Source organism: Salmo salar, chromosome 24 (genome assembly GCF_965601325.2).
Source record: "Salmo salar chromosome 24, fSalSal1, whole genome shotgun sequence".
NCBI lineage: Eukaryota > Metazoa > Chordata > Actinopteri > Salmoniformes > Salmonidae > Salmo > Salmo salar.
The window spans coordinates 27,876,143-27,895,894 of NC_138314.1; the positions used below are offsets into that span (position 1 = coordinate 27,876,143).

The 19,752-nt window shown below is 41.3% G+C and overlaps 1 protein-coding gene across 1 annotated transcript in view; it reads right to left on the bottom strand.

Moving 5' to 3' along the window:
• The window catches only part of LOC106585440 (protein crumbs homolog 2), a 45,129-nt gene extending 25,704 nt beyond the window's left edge, over positions 1-19,425 (bottom strand). The window contains exons 1-6 of the mRNA XM_014171636.3: positions 19,146-19,425; positions 13,035-13,730; positions 12,603-12,798; positions 11,861-12,000; positions 11,068-11,253; positions 10,782-10,895 (exon numbers count right to left, since the gene is read on the bottom strand). Coding sequence (XP_014027111.1) covers positions 10,782-10,895; positions 11,068-11,253; positions 11,861-12,000; positions 12,603-12,798; positions 13,035-13,730; positions 19,146-19,215 — 1,402 coding nt within the window. The 5' untranslated portion in view covers positions 19,216-19,425. The remainder of the gene's footprint in view (positions 1-10,781; positions 10,896-11,067; positions 11,254-11,860; positions 12,001-12,602; positions 12,799-13,034; positions 13,731-19,145) is intronic.
• Between the last annotated feature and the right edge of the window lie 327 nt (positions 19,426-19,752).

Here is a 19,752-nt window from a genome sequence, read left to right on the forward strand (position 1 = left end):
AATCAGAGTCTCCCTAACCAAACCAATAAGTTAATCAGTCTCCCTAACCAAACCAAATGAGTTAATCAGAGTCTCCCTAACCAAACCAAATGAGTTAATCAGTCTCCCTAACCAAACCAAATGAGTTAATCAGTCTCCCTAACCAAAGCAATAAGTTAATCAGTCTCTCTAACCAAACCAAATGAGTTAATCAGAGTCTCCCTAACCAAACCAAATTAGTTAATCAGAGTCTCCTTAACCAAACCAAATGAGTTAATCAGAGTCTCCCTAACCAAACCAAAAAGTTAATCAGAGTCTCCCTAACCAAACCAATAAGTTAATCAGAGTCTCCCTAACCAAACCAAATTAGTTAATCAGAGTCTCCCTAACCAAACCAAATTAGTTAATCAGAGTCTCCCTAACCAAACCAAATGAGTTAATCAGTCTCCCTAACCAAACCAAATGAGTTAATCAGTCTCCCTAACCAAACCAATAAGTTAATCAGTCTCTCTAACCAAACCAAATGAGTTAATCAGAGTCTCCCTAACCAAACCAAATGAGTTAATCAGAGTCTCCCTAACCAAACCAAATGAGTTAATCAGTCTCCCTAACCAAACCAATAAGTTAATCAGAGTCTCCCTAACCAAACCAAATGAGTTAATCAGAGTCTCCCTAACCAAACCAATAGGTTAATCAGAGTCTCCCTAACCAAACCAATAAGTTAATCAGAGTCTCCCTAACCAAACCAATAAGTTAATCAGTCTCCCTAACCAAACCAATAAGTTAATCATAGTCTCCCTAACCAAACCAATAGGTTAATCAGAGTCTCCCTAACCAAACCAAATGAGTTAATCAGAGTCTCCCTAACCAAACCAATAAGTTAATCAGTCTCCCTAACCAAACCAAATGAGTTAATCAGTCTCCCTAACCAAACCAAATGAGTTAATCAGAGTCTCCCTAACCAAACCAATAAGTTAATCAGTCTCCCTAACCAAACCAATAAGTTAATCAGAGTCTCCCTAACCAAACCAATAAGTTAATCAGAGTCTCCCTAACCAAACCAAATGAGTTAATCAGAGTCTCCCTAACCAAACCAATAAGTTAATCATAGTCTCCCTAACCAAACCAATAAATTAATCAGTCTCCCTAACCAAACCAATAAGTTAATCAGAGTCACCCTAACCAAACCAATAAGTTAATCAGAGTCTCCCTAACCAAACCAATAAATTAATCAATCTCCCTAACCAAACCAATAGGTTAATCAGTGTCTCCCTAACCAAACCAATAAGTTAATCAGAGTCTCCCTAACCAAACCAATAAGTTAATCAATCTCCCTAACCAAACCAATAAGTTAATCAATCTCCCTAACCAAACCAATCGGTTAATCAGATTCTCCCTAACCAAACCAATAAGTTAATCAGAGTCTCCCTAACCAAACCAATAAGTTAATCATAGTCTCCCTAACCAAACCAATAAGTTAATCATAGTCTCCCTAACCAAACCAATAGGTTAATCAGAGTCTCCCTAACCAAACCAAATGAGTTAATCAGAGTCTCCCTAACCAAACCAATAAGTTAATCAGTCTCCCTAACCAAACCAAATGAGTTAATCAGTCTCCCTAACCAAACCAAATGAGTTAATCAGAGTCTCCCTAACCAAACCAATAAGTTAATCAGTCTCCCTAACCAAACCAATAAGTTAATCAGAGTCTCCCTAACCAAACCAATAAGTTAATCAGAGTCTCCCTAACCAAACCAAATGAGTTAATCAGAGTCTCCCTAACCAAACCAATAAGTTAATCATAGTCTCCCTAACCAAACCAATAAATTAATCAGTCTCCCTAACCAAACCAATAAGTTAATCAGAGTCACCCTAACCAAACCAATAAGTTAATCAGTCTCCCTAACCAAACCAATAAATGAATCAATCTCCCTAACCAAACCAATAGGTTAATCAGAGTCTCCCTAACCAAACCAATAAGTTAATCAGAGTCTCCCTAACCAAACCAATAAGTTAATCAATCTCCCTAACCAAACCAATAAGTTAATCAATCTCCCTAACCAAACCAATCGGTTAATCAGAGTCTCCCTAACCAAACCAATAAGTTAATCAGAGTCTCCCTAACCAAACCAATAAGTTAATCAGTCTCCCTAACCAAACCAAATGAGTTAATCAGAGTCTCCCTAACCAAACCAATAAGTTAATCAGAGTCTCCCTAACCAAACCAATAAGTTAATCATAGTCTCCCTAACCAAACCAAATGAGTTAATCAGAGTCTCCCTAACCAAACCAAATGAGTTAATCAGAGTCTCCCTAACCAAACCAAATGAGTTAATCAGAGTCTCCCTAACCAAACCAAATGAGTTAATTAGAGTCTCCCTAACCAAACCAATAAGTTAATCAGAGTCTCACTAACCAAACCAAATGAGTTAATCAGAGTCTCCCTAACCAAACCAAATTAGTTAATCAGAGTCTCCCTAACCAAACCAAATGAGTTAATCAGAGTCTCCCTAACCAAACCAATAAGTTAATCAGAGTCTCACTAACCAAACCAAATGAGTTAATCAGAGTCTCCCTAACCAAACCAAATGAGTTAATCAGAGTCTCCCTAACCAAACCAATAAGTTAATCAGAGTCTCCCTAACCAAACCAATAAGTTAATCAATCACCCTAACCAAACCAATAAGTTAATCAGAGTCTCCCTAACCAAACCAATAAGTTAATCAGAGTCCCCCTAACCAAACCAATAAGTTAATCAGAGTCTCCCTAACCAAACCAATAAGTTAATCAGAGTCTCCCTAACCAAACCAATAAGTTAATCAGAGTCTCCCTAACCAAACCAAATGAGTTAATCAGTCTCCCTAACCAAAGCAATAAGTTAATCAGTCTCTCTAACCAAACCAAATGAGTTAATCAGAGTCTCCCTAACCAAACCAAATTAGTTAATCAGAGTCTCCTTAACCAAACCAAATGAGTTAATCAGAGTCTCCCTAACCAAACCAAAAAGTTAATCAGAGTCTCCCTAACCAAACCAATAAGTTAATCAGAGTCTCCCTAACCAAACCAAATTAGTTAATCAGAGTCTCCCTAACCAAACCAAATTAGTTAATCAGAGTCTCCCTAACCAAACCAAATGAGTTAATCAGTCTCCCTAACCAAACCAAATGAGTTAATCAGTCTCCCTAACCAAACCAATAAGTTAATCAGAGTCTCACTAATCAAACCAAATGAGTTAATCAGAGTCTCCCTAACCAAACTAAATGAGTTAATCAGTCTCCCTAACCAAACCAAATGAGTTAATCAGAGTCTCCCTAACCAAACCAAATGAGTTAATCAGAGTCTCCCTAACCAAACCAATGAGTTAATCAGAGTCTCCCTAACCAAACCAATAAGTTAATCAGAGTCTCCCTAACCAAACCAATAAGTTAATCAGTCTCCCTAACCAAACCAAATTAGTTAACCAGAGTCTCCCTAACCAAACCAAATGAGTTAATCAGTCTCCCTTACCAAACCAAATGAGTTAATCAGTCTCCCTAACCAAAGCAATAAGTTAATCAGTCTCTCTAACCAAACCAAATGAGTTAATCAGAGTCTCCCTAACCAAACCAAATTAGTTAATCAGAGTCTCCTTAACCAAACCAAATGAGTTAATCAGAGTCTCCCTAACCAAACCAAAAAGTTAATCAGAGTCTCCCTAACCAAACCAATAAGTTAATCAGAGTCTCCCTAACCAAACCAAATGAGTTAATCAGAGTCTCCCTAACCAAACCAAATTAGTTAATCAGAGTCTCCCTAACCAAACCAAATGAGTTAATCAGTCTCCCTAACCAAACCAAATGAGTTAATCAGTCTCCCTAACCAAACCAATAAGTTAATCAGAGTCTCCCTAACCAAACCAAATGAGTTAATCAGAGTCTGCCTAACCAAACCAATAAGTTAATCAGAGTCTCCCTAACCAAACCAAATGAGTTAATCAGAGTCTCCCTAACCAAACCAATAAGTTAATCAGAGTCTCCCTAACCAAACCAAATGAGTTAATCAGAGTCTCCCTAACCAAACCAAATAAGTTAATCAGAGTCTCCCTAACCAAACCAAATGAGTTAATCAGAGTCTCCCTAACCAAACCAATAAGTTAATCAGAGTCTCCCTAACCAAACCAAATGAGTTAATCAGTCTCCCTAACCAAACCAATAAGTTAATCAGAGTCTCCCTAACCAAACCAAATGAGTTAATCAGAGTCTCCCTAACCAAACCAAATAAGTTAATCAGAGTCTCCCTAACCAAACCAAATGAATTAATCAGAGTCTCCCTAACCAAACCAAATGAATTAATCAGAGTCTCCCTAACCAAACCAATAAGTTAATCAGTCTCCCAAACCAAACCACATGAGTTATTCAGTCTCCCTAACCAAACCAAATGAGTTAATCAGTCTCCCTAACCAAACCAATAAGTTAATCAGTCTCCATAACCAAACCAATAAGTTAATCAGAGTCTCCCTAACCAAACCAATAGGTTAATCAGAGTCTCCCTAACCAAACCAAGTGAGTTAATCAGAGTCTCCCTAACCAAACCAAATGAGTTAATCAGAGTCTCCCTAACCAAACCAATAAGTTAATCATAGTCTCCCTAACCAAACCAATAAGTTAATCAGAGTCTCCTTAACCAAACCAATAAGTTAATCATAGTCTCCCTAACCAAACCAATAAGTTAATCAGTCTCCCTAACCAAACCAATAAGTTAATCATAGTCTCCCTAACCAAACCAATAAGTTAATCAGTCTCCCTAACCAAACCAATAAGTTAATCAGAGTCTCCCTAACCAAACCAATAGGTTAATCAGAGTCTCCCTAACCAAACCAAATGAGTTAATCAGTCTCCCTAACCAAACCAAATGAGTTAATCAGAGTCTCCCTAACCAAACCAATAAGTTAATCAGAGTCTCCATAACCAAACCAATAAGTTAATCAGTCTCCCTAACCAAACCAAATGATTTAATCAGAGTCACCCTAACCAAACCAAATGAGTTAATCAGAGTCTCCCTAACCAAACCAATAAGTTAATCAGTCTCCCTAACCAAACCAATTAGTTAATCAGAGTCTCCCTAACCAAACCAATAAGTTAATCAGTCTCCCTAACCAAACCAATAAGTTAATCAGAGTCTCACTAACCAAACCAAATGAGTTAATCAGAGTCTCCCTAACCAAACCAAATATGTTAATCAGTCTCCCTAACCAAACCAATAGGTTAATCAGAGTCTCCCTAACCAAACCAAATGAGTTAATCAGAGTCTCCCTAACCAAACCAATAAGTTAATCAGTCTCCCTAACCAAACCAAATGAGTTAATCAGAGTCTCCCTAACCAAACCAAATGAGTTAATCAGTCTCCCTAACCAAACCAAATGAGTTAATCAGTCTCCCTAACCAAAGCAATAAGTTAATCAGTCTCTCTAACCAAACCAAATGAGTTAATCAGAGTCTCCCTAACCAAACCAAATTAGTTAATCAGAGTCTCCTTAACCAAACCAAATGAGTTAATCAGAGTCTCCCTAACCAAACCAAAAAGTTAATCAGAGTCTCCCTAACCAAACCAATAAGTTAATCAGAGTCTCCCTAACCAAACCAAATTAGTTAATCAGAGTCTCCCTAACCAAACCAAATTAGTTAATCAGAGTCTCCCTAACCAAACCAAATGAGTTAATCAGTCTCCCTAACCAAACCAAATGAGTTAATCAGTCTCCCTAACCAAACCAATAAGTTAATCAGTCTCTCTAACCAAACCAAATGAGTTAATCAGAGTCTCCCTAACCAAACCAAATGAGTTAATCAGAGTCTCCCTAACCAAACCAAATGAGTTAATCAGTCTCCCTAACCAAACCAATAAGTTAATCAGAGTCTCCCTAACCAAACCAAATGAGTTAATCAGAGTCTCCCTAACCAAACCAATAGGTTAATCAGAGTCTCCCTAACCAAACCAATAAGTTAATCAGAGTCTCCCTAACCAAACCAATAAGTTAATCAGTCTCCCTAACCAAACCAATAAGTTAATCATAGTCTCCCTAACCAAACCAATAGGTTAATCAGAGTCTCCCTAACCAAACCAAATGAGTTAATCAGAGTCTCCCTAACCAAACCAATAAGTTAATCAGTCTCCCTAACCAAACCAAATGAGTTAATCAGTCTCCCTAACCAAACCAAATGAGTTAATCAGAGTCTCCCTAACCAAACCAATAAGTTAATCAGTCTCCCTAACCAAACCAATAAGTTAATCAGAGTCTCCCTAACCAAACCAATAAGTTAATCAGAGTCTCCCTAACCAAACCAAATGAGTTAATCAGAGTCTCCCTAACCAAACCAATAAGTTAATCATAGTCTCCCTAACCAAACCAATAAATTAATCAGTCTCCCTAACCAAACCAATAAGTTAATCAGAGTCACCCTAACCAAACCAATAAGTTAATCAGTCTCCCTAACCAAACCAATAAATTAATCAATCTCCCTAACCAAACCAATAGGTTAATCAGTGTCTCCCTAACCAAACCAATAAGTTAATCAGAGTCTCCCTAACCAAACCAATAAGTTAATCAATCTCCCTAACCAAACCAATAAGTTAATCAATCTCCCTAACCAAACCAATCGGTTAATCAGATTCTCCCTAACCAAACCAATAAGTTAATCAGAGTCTCCCTAACCAAACCAATAAGTTAATCATAGTCTCCCTAACCAAACCAATAAGTTAATCATAGTCTCCCTAACCAAACCAATAGGTTAATCAGAGTCTCCCTAACCAAACCAAATGAGTTAATCAGAGTCTCCCTAACCAAACCAATAAGTTAATCAGTCTCCCTAACCAAACCAAATGAGTTAATCAGTCTCCCTAACCAAACCAAATGAGTTAATCAGAGTCTCCCTAACCAAACCAATAAGTTAATCAGTCTCCCTAACCAAACCAATAAGTTAATCAGAGTCTCCCTAACCAAACCAATAAGTTAATCAGAGTCTCCCTAACCAAACCAAATGAGTTAATCAGAGTCTCCCTAACCAAACCAATAAGTTAATCATAGTCTCCCTAACCAAACCAATAAATTAATCAGTCTCCCTAACCAAACCAATAAGTTAATCAGAGTCACCCTAACCAAACCAATAAGTTAATCAGTCTCCCTAACCAAACCAATAAATTAATCAATCTCCCTAACCAAACCAATAGGTTAATCAGAGTCTCCCTAACCAAACCAATAAGTTAATCAGAGTCTCCCTAACCAAACCAATAAGTTAATCAATCTCCCTAACCAAACCAATAAGTTAATCAATCTCCCTAACCAAACCAATCGGTTAATCACAGTCTCCCTAACCAAACCAATAAGTTAATCAGAGTCTCCCTAACCAAACCAATAAGTTAATCAGTCTCCCTAACCAAACCAAATGAGTTAATCAGAGTCTCCCTAACCAAACCAATAAGTTAATCAGAGTCTCCCTAACCAAACCAATAAGTTAATCATAGTCTCCCTAACCAAACCAAATGAGTTAATCAGAGTCTCCCTAACCAAACCAAATGAGTTAATCAGAGTCTCCCTAACCAAACCAAATGAGTTAATCAGAGTCTCCCTAACCAAACCAAATGAGTTAATCAGAGTCTCCCTAACCAAACCAATAAGTTAATCAGAGTCTCACTAACCAAACCAAATGAGTTAATCAGAGTCTCCCTAACCAAACCAAATTAGTTAATCAGAGTCTCCCTAACCAAACCAAATGAGTTAATCAGAGTCTCCCTAACCAAACCAATAAGTTAATCAGAGTCTCACTAACCAAACCAAATGAGTTAATCAGAGTCTCCCTAACCAAACCAAATGAGTTAATCAGAGTCTCCCTAACCAAACCAATAAGTTAATCAGAGTCTCCCTAACCAAACCAATAAGTTAATCAATCACCCTAACCAAACCAATAAGTTAATCAGAGTCTCCCTAACCAAACCAATAAGTTAATCAGAGTCCCCCTAACCAAACCAATAAGTTAATCAGAGTCTCCCTAACCAAACCAATAAGTTAATCAGATATGGAACTAAGTCCACTGGCACGCATGAGACAGTGTACACCAGGAAGCACTTGATTAGTCTATGACAGTTTACTAATGATGAAATTACTGATGAAGGTAGCCTTACACTATTAAAGTAATGACTGGGAAGTTAATTGAATTGATCTGACAGTAGAAATATCGATAGGGATGGTAGCCCAGTTGCTCCTTTTCTTTCTGCATTCCAGCCAAATCACAGTAAAAAAAACACTTGCTGTGAAGAATATTGCCAGATTATTTACAGTATATATATAGTAAATCAATGGGACTTTAATACACTTAGTAAGAAATGAGCCCAGAAAGTTTATGCATCAGCAAAACCTACTAAAACTCCTCTCCACACAAGTAAAAACAATAACAATTCTCCATGCACCCTCCTCCAGCCCCATACCTCCCCCACATAAACACACAGCCTGTCCTAGCAGCCCTTCCCTGTACTGTAAATCGGAGGTGTTTACCTGTCTGTCCCCATGACCCACACCACACCAGCAGCAGTAGTAGCAGTAGCCCCCTCATTCTCCCAGAGCAGTAATCACACACATATAGCTTAACAGAAGAGATCCAACTCGTGCCCCTTCTCTCCCTCTCTCACACACACACACACTCACACACACATACACACAGTCCATACACTCCCCTCTGTACCAGGCAGGCAGAAGTGATTACACAAGCCTAGCCCACCCTCCTTCTCTCCCTCCCTTTTGCCTGCATGCCTCCTTCCCTCGGCAGCCCAGCCCAGCCAGGGCTCTAAGCCTCCCACCCAGCTGGCTTCTTTCAGTGCTGACAACAGGAATGTTGGGCTGCAGTCCCTCCTGATTGATGTTATGGATGCCCACTCGTGGCAGATGACATTTTAATCACAAGAGATGGGCTTGTGAGTAGAGGGGCTGAGCTTGACTAACAAAAAAGAAAAAAAGAAAAAATAGATGAGAATGTATGCACTCACTACTGTAAGTCACTCTGGATAAGAGCTTCTGGTAAATGACTAACATTTTTTTTTTTTAGCTCAGTAAAACATCGGGGGAAAGGAGGGTCAAGGTGGGCTGGGATGGGGGGGTTCTATGTCATTTGTGTATCCAGTTCCTGAGTACTATATCTGCACGTGCAAAGGAAACTCATGGAATTACAGATAATATGCAGTCATATTATTTTGTTGTGCACGTATGTGTTATGTCCCCTCTATTTTGCTGATGCCTGGTTACAATATATGGAAGTATGCTTACAGTGCAAATAGCCTAGGACTAGGAGTATCACAATGCATTCTGTACTAATTGGTAACAGGTTTTGTTTTTGTGATGAGAGGGTCTTCGTGTCTGCTTTCATTCATTAGCAGTTGATAAGGCCTAAGCAGCTTTGAGGTAATCTCTCTCTCCCCTGGTAAACTAGAGGAAAGACCTATGTTTAATGCCCAGCCAGGACTATTGACATATGGCAGCAGGTTTTACGGGCTTTGTTGTTCTTCGACTGCCTTGCCCCTCCATATGGACTCCCCTCTACACAGTCCTCAAGTCCAAAACAAATTCACGGCAACGCACAGTATTATACAGAGCCATGATCGCATGGAACTCCCTTCCATCTCCAATTACTCAAGCAAACAGCAAAATCACCTTTCAAAACGGATTTAACAACATCTCATGGAACGGCGGGGACACACAAACACACACACACACAGACACACTCTAACACACACATTGTTTTTTAGTTGTATTGTTTATATTCGTTTTTTAGTTGTATTGTTTGTGAATCATTGCATTTTCACTTTGTGACTATCCATGTCTGTTAGTGTATCAGTGTTTTGTTTTGTAAAGTTTTTTTGAGGACCCCAGGAAGAGTAGCTGATGCTTCTGCAAAAACTAATGGGGATCCAAATGAACAAATACCTGCCCTGTCAAACCCCTGTACACGGCAGGTCACCCAAGAAACTGGATAAATACTATATTCAGTTGTTTTTCAGAGTTATTCATGGGTGGTTTTGCTTCCCACCTTCACTTGTACTAAAACTCAAGGTCAAACTTTCAAAGTGGTTTTATCTCTGTTTTGACTGATGGCGGTATTAAAGTTTTCTAATGCCCAAGCAGACCAGTTCCAGCCGGAATGATCAGCAGTGGCAGGATTAACCAATTATTGTTTTTCTCACTGCTCAGCAAGCATCTCCAAAGAGATATCACTATGGGATTTCCAGGGCCGTGTTTAGGCATAAGTGCAATAACCGGTCAATTAGGGCCCCCGGCCATCAGGGGGTCCCCGACCCAATAAAGAACTCAGTCGGGGTCTCAACTTACTATTGAGAGTAAGAATAGTAGAATACACCAGGTTTCATTTTGGTTATGCATCAGATTGGTAGTTAGTCTAGCCAGCTATCTAAACTTGTAGTAATCATGGCCAAATACCGAACGGGCACTCAGGGCACATGCCCAGGGGCCCTGATCTTCAGGGGGCCCCCATTGATTGTGTTAGTCATTCTCACACACACATCATATTAAGATGGCATAAGTCATTACACAATGTGCAGAATTGTAGGAAATTAGCTGTAAAACTAGAAAAGTGTTCTCTCTGCCCCTTGGCAAAATATGTAGAATTGCAGGAAATTAACTTTAAAACAAACATGTTTCTCTCTACCGTCAAGGGGGGAGGGTTCATTTTCTCTGTAAACTTAAATATATTAAGAGCAGGTCAGGGGTTCTTTGCACATAAAGAGCTGTATTATTACACAGTGAAAAAGAGAGACAGTCTTACCTGTAAACCCAGGTAGACAGACACACCAATATGAGTTGACCAGGTCCTCACAGCTCCCTCCGTTCTGACACGGGGCGGACTCACACTCGTCCACATTCACTTCACAGCTCTCTCCTGCAAGAGACAGGACGCATTACTTACTTACTCAATAACTTACCCTTAACTCAAATTAACATTGACTACAATATCAAAGGATTCCAATTCAACCAGATCTTATTCTTAAAGGATCCTGTCCTATTCAATGATCATGAGGTCATCAAGTATGAATATGAGTCTTTTGGCTTACCAGCAAACCCAGGTTGACAGTGGCAGAGGAACCCAGCTGCATCCTCATAGTTGAACTCCCTGTCTTCCAGTCCAGACAGCACCCCATAGTACAGCAACTCTGAGCGCTGGAAACACTCTCCTCCATTCTCACAGGGCTCCGGCTCACACTCGTCTATATCCACCTGGCAGTTCTTCCCTTCATAACCTGCATTGCACACAGCCATTGTTAAAACAGGACCACACAGTACCACCTTGTTCAATACACACATACAGTATCTATCATCATGTCTTTATGCATCAAAACACAACAATATGATGTGTTCTCCCATATTATGATATATTATTGAGGGTCATCTTTGTTTTCCTACTGCTCATGGCCCTGCAGCTGCACCAGTTCTGCACTAGATGGCACTGTGGTGTAACACCACAGTACTACACTATTACAGACTATTATAGGTTTTTCACTATGTCTCATACCACTCCTCCTTCTTGTCCTCTAAACTACATACCTTTTACCGTTTATCTCATTGATTTACGTCTGGGTAACTCCAAGAACCCAATCTTACCAAGAAGAGGGTTTCAAATGTCTCTAAAAGACTGCGCCTGGAGTTTTTCATTTCATCATACTCCTGACACTTAGGATGTTGCCATACACTCGCTGTTTTAGTGTCAGATAGCAGATCAAATTGCCTTGTCCAATAATCTCTGCATGTGTAGTACTTCCTGTAGTGTAGCGAAAGCAATGCAGACATGTTACCACTGCCTCATTTAGTGAGAAGTGGGTACACAGCGGGAGTATTTGGTGTGTGTACCTGGCCAGCAGACACAGCCATATTGGTTGATTCCCTCTACGCAGGTAGCTCCATTCTGGCAGGGGTCAGAAGCACACTCTGGGATGTCCACTTCACATTGCTCTCCTGTAAAGCCTGTCCCAGTGCAGTCACACTCATAGCTGAGGAGGAAAGTTACAGAGGCAAATTAGATCCATCTTATTTCAGTGAAACTGGGACAGCTTTGATGTATAAAAATGCGGTGGGATCTCAGCGCAGCCAGTAGATATGTTAAACAGCCTTAGCTGTGAAGTTTCTAATCTAGTATATGATTTCTGAGCTACAGGCTTTCCACCCTCAAGTAGTTTTTTTGTGGGGCAGTCCCACTCCTTGCGTTATTTAGTTTTATTGGACAGGACAAAGGTAGAGAGGAAAGATAGAGGTGAGATTATGTTGAAACAGCAGTGGGCCTGATCCTAAACAGCTTAGACCTCTACGACTCCTTAGACCACCTTTAGGGCATTTTTTGACAAACAAATGTAATTGGTTCAATCTAATGTATCTCTGTCTTATCAACCCAGGTCTGATGAAGCTCTATCAGGTTTTCCTAACTTCCCAACCTCATGATTAATTACCATCCGAATAAGCGGATTGATCCTTATCCTTGCCCTGTTAAACTTTACTGTCTGGAAGGAATCCCTCGGCTGACATACTGCTCACCGACACATTGGGGTTAAGCAGCTGATTCAGCCTATAAGAGGAGAGAGAGTAGGAGCCGCCTTACCTGTTCACCAGGTCTGTACAGTTGCCCTCGTTGAGACAGGGTCCACTGGCACACTCATCAATGTCCAGCTCACATTCATGGCCCTCGTACCCGGACACACATTCACATGTGTACAGACCCACATGGTCATGGCAGCTGGCTCCATTCTGGCAGGGCTGCTCCTCACAGTCATCTATCTCCACTTCACAGTTCACTCCTGCCACACACAGCACAGACACAGCTTCATATGATGGGTTTCACCATGAGGAAAACAACTCTGAGGTCTAATGGAGCAACACTGAACATGGTGTGTCAAACGTTTGTATTTTCTATATGAGGTTGGTTCAGTAATGAACTCTTAACTAAAGGCATTGAATTAAGAAGAAAGGGTAGTTCCCTAACACTCTAAGACAGCAGGATGTATTGCACTGACCTAAACAGAGACTGTCTCACCTTTGAATCCAAGAAGACAGTTGCACTCATAGTGGTCCACCTCATTGGCACAGGTCCCGTTGTTCTCACACGGCCGCGATGCACACTCGTTAATGTCCAGGTTGCAGTGGTAGCCTTGGAAACCAGGCACACAGAAGCACTGGTATCCGTTGACGCCGTCTTTACAGATGGCTCCGTTCTGACAGGGGACTGACTTACAGTCATCTATGTTCTCCTCACAGTCCCTCCCCTGGAAACCCGGGCCGCACTGGCACACGTACCCATCCGGTGTGCCAACACAGGTGGCATCGTTATGGCACGGCTCCTCAGAGCAGTCCCTGATCCTCTCCTGGCACTCCTCTCCTCCATAGCCAGGGGGACAGTGGCAGGTGTAGCCATCCACCGTGTCCACACAGTGAGACCTGACACCTCCTTTACATGGGTTGCTCAAACACCTGCTGATGTTGAGTGTGCAGTTGGTCCCTGCGAAGCCGACGGGGCAGTGGCAAGTGTAGACCCCTGTGCCCAGTGTGCTGGTACAGTTGGTGCAAGTGGCATCGTAGACACAGGGGTCGTACAGCTCCTTACAGTCCTTGCCTGTGTAGTGGACTGGCCATCTGGGGCAGAGACACGTGTAGTTACCCATATAGTCCAAACACGTACCTCCATTCTGACACAGGGATGACAGACACTGGTCTGCTGCTGTGCACAGTATACCTGTTGGCAAGAAATAAAAGACTCAGTATTTAACATGAACAAGTAGACCTTATCAAGCTCCAAAGTATGACTTGATGAAACTCGCTTTCAAAAGCGAGTCAGGTAAAGAGCATTTTATCTGTTAAAGGGGCAGTGTTGTATTTTGAGACAGGCTTGCATAAGTTAAGTAGCCAATAGGCAGAGGGTAGCATAATGTGTCTGATTCTCTGTAATATTGGTATGGGGATAATAATTGACTTTATTTTGTAAAGTGGTTTCTTGCATCAAACAACATATTGTCAGTCACCTCCTTGTCTGAAGGACAAGTGGATAAACAGGTTAATGTCAAGCCCTGCATGTTTTTTTCAAAAGTCTCATGGAATGTAGGCCTACATTGAACACCACACATTAACTGCTACTGTAGGCTGAATGATAGAGCCGCTGCAGTTTTTCCATGTTAAAATGTTATGGGATGCATTTTATCCATTGATTTTGATAGTAGGCCATTCTGATAGGCCTACATTATGATCAAATATCCACAGTAGCCTAAAGCGGGTACAGCCTCAGTGTTCACAATAAACGCATGCCAGAAGTCGCACAGAATTTTCACAAGGTTCAAGTTTGTGCTCAGCAGACCTGAAATTTGCTCAGTGCCTACATTTTTTTTGAGGGAACATTGCCAGTGAGATTACCAAGTAGTAGCACTGAGAGTTTTTATAGGCGTGACATCCTACAAGCTCATTAGTAGACTAATACACCAGCTACAGTACCTTTGACATCTCCCTTTGTCTCTGATTTTGAGGCGCTTACAGAGCACTCTCTTAATGAAGAGTAAAAAGCCCCACTTCCCTCTCTCTCTAGTCTCTACCGTGAACACAGCGGATGGTGTTAGGAGTAACTTCATTACACAATCATTGTGTGAGCAGCTGTTAGCTGAGACTTCATCAATGTTAGATCCCTTCACTCTGACCACTACTTCTCTAACTTGGTTCAGACCGCACGGCCCATCATAATACACAATGCATCAGGTTGTCATTCACTAGTTTAATAATCACAGACTGTTTGACCCTGGTTCGATTTTCCGCTATAGTTGTTGAGGACATAGCAAACACTATCTTTGCAGAATTTCCTTTATGGAAAAGAATAAGCTTACAGTGCTAAAATATTTGAATATAAAGGGGACAAAACTGTGGAACTGCCCCTCCCTACCTTCAGGCTATACTCAAACCCTACACCCCAACCCAAGTACTCCTCTGGTCTCTTGGCCCTCCTACCCCTCCCGCACAGCCCAGTCCAATCTCTTCTCTGTCCTGGCACCCCAATGGTGGAACCAGCTTCCCTCTGAAGCTAGGACAGCAGAGTCCCTTCCCATCTTCCGAAAACATCTGAAACACTACCTCTTCAAAGAGTATCTTAAACAAACCCACATCCCCCCCCCTCCTCTCCTCCCCCCACTAGCACTGACTTTGCTCTTTGCTGCTTTATTGAAGAAAAATGTGGTTGTCTCATCTATCTATCTATGTTAAGATAAAGGTACTAACTGTAAATTGTGCATTTATCTTAAGATAGATAGATGAGACAACCACATCAGTCATAGTAAATAAGTTGCTTTGGATAAAAGTGTCTGCTAAATGACTAAAATGTCAAATGTAAATGCTGTGTGAGTCCTGATAATGTGTTCCTCATAAAACATTACGTTTTTGAAATGTGTATGTTGTCTTAAATCCTGATTTGATTAGATTACTAAAGTATCGACTTAATGAACACAGATGTATAGCTTCTGGCTTATCAGAGTTATTCAATATGCTGGTGTTGTTTATATTGTATTTAAGGGATTTTTAACATGAGAGTTGTTTCTGTCACTCACAGCTTATCTTAAAGGGTTCACATTGTGAATACTTCTCTGTCCCTTCCCACTGGGCACAGACATCAATTCTATGTCTATTCCACATTGGTTGATTGGTTAATTTAAATGAGGGGAAACAACATTGATTCAACCAGTGTATGCCAGTGGGTTGTTAGTCACCACTCCTTATAAAACACCCATCCCTCTATCCATAGTAACACCTACTACAAATTCATATTCTTAATGACAGCCTAGGAACAGTGGGTTAACTGCCTTGTTCAGGGGCAGAACGACAGATTTGTACCTTGTCAGCTCGGGGATTCAATCTTGCAACCTTTCAGTTGCTAGTCCAACGCTCTAACCATTAAGCTACCTGTCGCCCCATGCCTTTTAGCACGTCTACATACAGTATATCCCTCCTTTGTCACCCCTAACACCTATCTGGTACCTTCATGTTAACCCTAACACCTACACCTGTTACTGTAGTGTGACCACCCATCGTGCTGAAGAGCTGCAGGGTGGGCAGGCTTTTGATCGAGTTCAGCACCTGATTCAATCAATCAACTTATCATCACATAGATTAGTTGTGTGTGATCAGGTTTGTGATTATTGGCAAAAGTCAGCACAACTTGTTGCTCTCCATGACAAGTGTTGGAGACCACTGACCACTGATCATTTACTACTGTAAGGCAATGTGTCATTGTCTACTTGCTGTCAGTCAGTCTGCTTCCCCTGCTGTAATCTGTCTGTTCGAAACACCTTCCCTGTTCTCTACTAATGCCCTGATACCCCAGACACACTGGAATGTTGGTTTCAGCCCCCAGTTTAATCAGTTCCTCCTACTCTCAACCCATCAACCCACAAGCTTCCCTTAACTCATGGTGTTCCCTTTATACTAGAGAGTGTGTTTAACATGCACACATGTTAACACTCTCATCCTCCAGACATAATCATAATGCATAGGATTTACACTGAGTGTACAAAACATTAGGAACAGGTACTGGTCACAGAGGCAACTAGCGAGCCGTTAGCAGTGAACTGCAGAGCATTGCTCTCCAAGGTGCCGTTACTGATACCTGGGGGAAGAGCAGTATGTCAGTAATGTAATATCGTATATACACTGAGTATACAAAACATTAAGAACACCTGCTCTTTCCATGACAGACTGACCAGGTGAATCCAGATGAAAGCTATGATCCCTTACTGATGTCAATTGTTAAATCCATTTCAATCAGTGTAGATGAAGGGGAGGATTTTAAGCCTTAAGACAGTTGAGATATGGATTGTGTATGTGTGCCATTCAGAGGGTGAATGGGCAAGACAAAAGATTGAAGTGCCTTTGAACAGGATCTGGTATGGGTATGGTAGTAGTTGCCAGGCACACCGGTTTGAGTGTGTCAAGAACTGCAACACTGCTGGGTTTTTCATGCTAAACAGTTTCCCGTGTGTATCAAGAACGGTCCACCACCCAAAGGACATCCAGCCAACTTGACACAACTGTGGAAAGCATTGGAGTCAATATGGACCAGCATCCCTGTGAAACGCTTTCAACAGCTTGTAGTGTCCATGCCCTGACAAAATGAGGCTGTTCTGAAGGCAAAAGGTGGTGCAACTGAATATTAGTAAGGTGTTCCTAATGTTTTGTGCACTCAGTGTATATAGCAGTTTTATAAGACCCAAAGATGCTTAAGTAGTGTAGTGTAGCTGGTACACATGGACCCCATATCAGACTAGTAGTAGTGTGGGGGGTGGTGATTGGTTTAGACAGTGGGGGTCTCTGACTGGTCTATCCTGCTGCAGCCAGACCAGTCATCCCTGAAACATTCCAATGTGTTGATGTCATTGCTGCCTCCCGTGTCATGAAACAGTTCATAAATCATGGTTATGGGCAGATTACAGCGCTGTTCTCTGGCACTGCACTGCACCAAGCACTTGACCCCCAGGAATCAAGATAAACACAGAGCAGAGCCAGATACTTGTCATGGGACCATCCTAACTTAGTACGCAGGTAGAGTAAAAGAACAGAGAGTTGTCAGCCTCAACTCTAGAGTGAGTCTGTCAGAGCATCCCTCTAACAGTGTGGGAGAACGCAGCAGGAAGATAATAGATGATTAATAGTTATTATATAGGAGAACTTCTTTCCCCTGCCCCGTGATAACAGTTACCAACAATAGTTAGCCAAACATAACCTTTACATATACTCCAAGTCAAATGTCAATTGAAACCCACACTGTGAGGTATGGACCAATGATGCCATGACTAATGTGAGAGGACGCTCCTGGCTCTAACACAAGTTCTAGTTAGAGGAATTCTATTTGGTCACCACAGGGGACTGTTATCCAAGCCATGCCAGTGTTGAGCTTTCTCCTAAACTGTATTCATACTCAAAAGGCTACACTGTGGTGATTCACTTCGCTTTAAAAAGCACAAATTCTCACACATTTAGTCACAGTTATCCTGTGATGTCAGTCAGAGATTTAAAGGTTTGTGTTTTGTGTGGGTTTAACATTAAAGGAGCCATATTGTTGTCAAGATAGTATTTTCTATGAACAATGGTTGATTCAATACTGTAGATATTTTTCCATCAGCCATAAAATCTAAATATAGTGTTTGTTTTTCCACACTTCTCCGAACACTTGCCTCTCTCTCCATTCATAGATTAGACAAAAAGTGGTGCAGACTCTTAACCCGTCACCATGGTGATGGGTAACAATGGCCCCTGCATGCAATCCACTCTAGCCGTCCCGTCCTGTCAGTCTGCCCAATTTAACGAGGTTCAGACGCTTCCCACAGGGCCGCAGGAAAAATGGGTCAATGCATCATTAGGTGGGGTTCAAAATAGCCTCCACCCAACGGCACCCCAATCCCACCCCACAATCCCTCCTGTCTTCATCTCTCTACTAATCTTAATGCTCCTATCATAGAAGACATGGGTTATCAGAGATTAATAACAAAAGCCAATTATCTCACCGTGTTAGTTGACTGTGAACTATGAATTAATTAATGATAAGCGCTCAAACAATTATATCTTTAGTTGTCGAACATAGTAGTGGATGATAAATTATAGTGACATATGTTTTACCACAATTCTTGTTTTATGTATGCTATGTTACAAATGTTTGATAGCTCTCTTCTTGGGGCAAGTCTATCTTGGTTCTCTTAAAGAGATGTATAAATAGGACCAGCCGTATAATTAAAGAATAAATGACTTATTGAAGGGAGACTGCACTCAGCTTAACATCAACTACAACAACCTGTCTGCCAGCTGGCTACTACCACTTGTCCTCCTGTAACATCTTCCCACCTTGCTAATGCCCTATTACAGCCCTGTCCCTATCTCCTACACCCACCCACACACACACACACACACACACACACACACACACACACACACACACACACACACACACACACACACACACACACACACACACATACACAGATATACACACACACACATTTTCACATCACTACTTTCCCCATTAATACTCACACATACAAGTGCACACACACTTCTCACTATTCACACTCACAACAACACATGGAATATCCTAGTATTCATACACCTAGTAGTTGATCAACAGTCCTACCCAGTTTGAACATTATCATGCTGAGCAGCAAAGTTCTTTGGGACTTGAAAAGAAACCTCCCAAACTCCATGGCAGTGATGGGACCCACTGGGTCCCGTAACGTCCAGCCTGAGAACTGCTGCCTGTCACTCCTCCACAGGGTCCCCGCCCAGCATACTGGTCCAGCCGATCAACTCTCTGCTCTAATAGAAGTTAGCTGGAAGTGTGCTGCAGGCTCTCCATGCTTGGTCAGTAGTCAGTACTGTGAGTGTGTGTGTGAGCTCTCTGGGGACAGAGCTTGGCTGGCTAGAGTAAGGCAGAGTAATCACCCTGCAGAGAGAGGCCAAAGAAAACATGGCCTGGATTCACTGACATGGACTGTTTCTCTCTTTAGCACTCTCTCTTTCTACTACACCCCTTTGTCCTCTTTCCTCCTCTCTCTTCATTCCTCTCTCCCCACTTTATTTCACTTTCTGAAACAAAACATAAACGCAACATGCAACAATTTCATTGATTTGACTGAGTTACAGTTCATATGAGGAAATCAATCAATCTGTTGGTCACAGACATATAAAAAAAAATGGGGCTCACAATGGGCCTCAGGATCTCGTCATGGTATTTTTGTGCA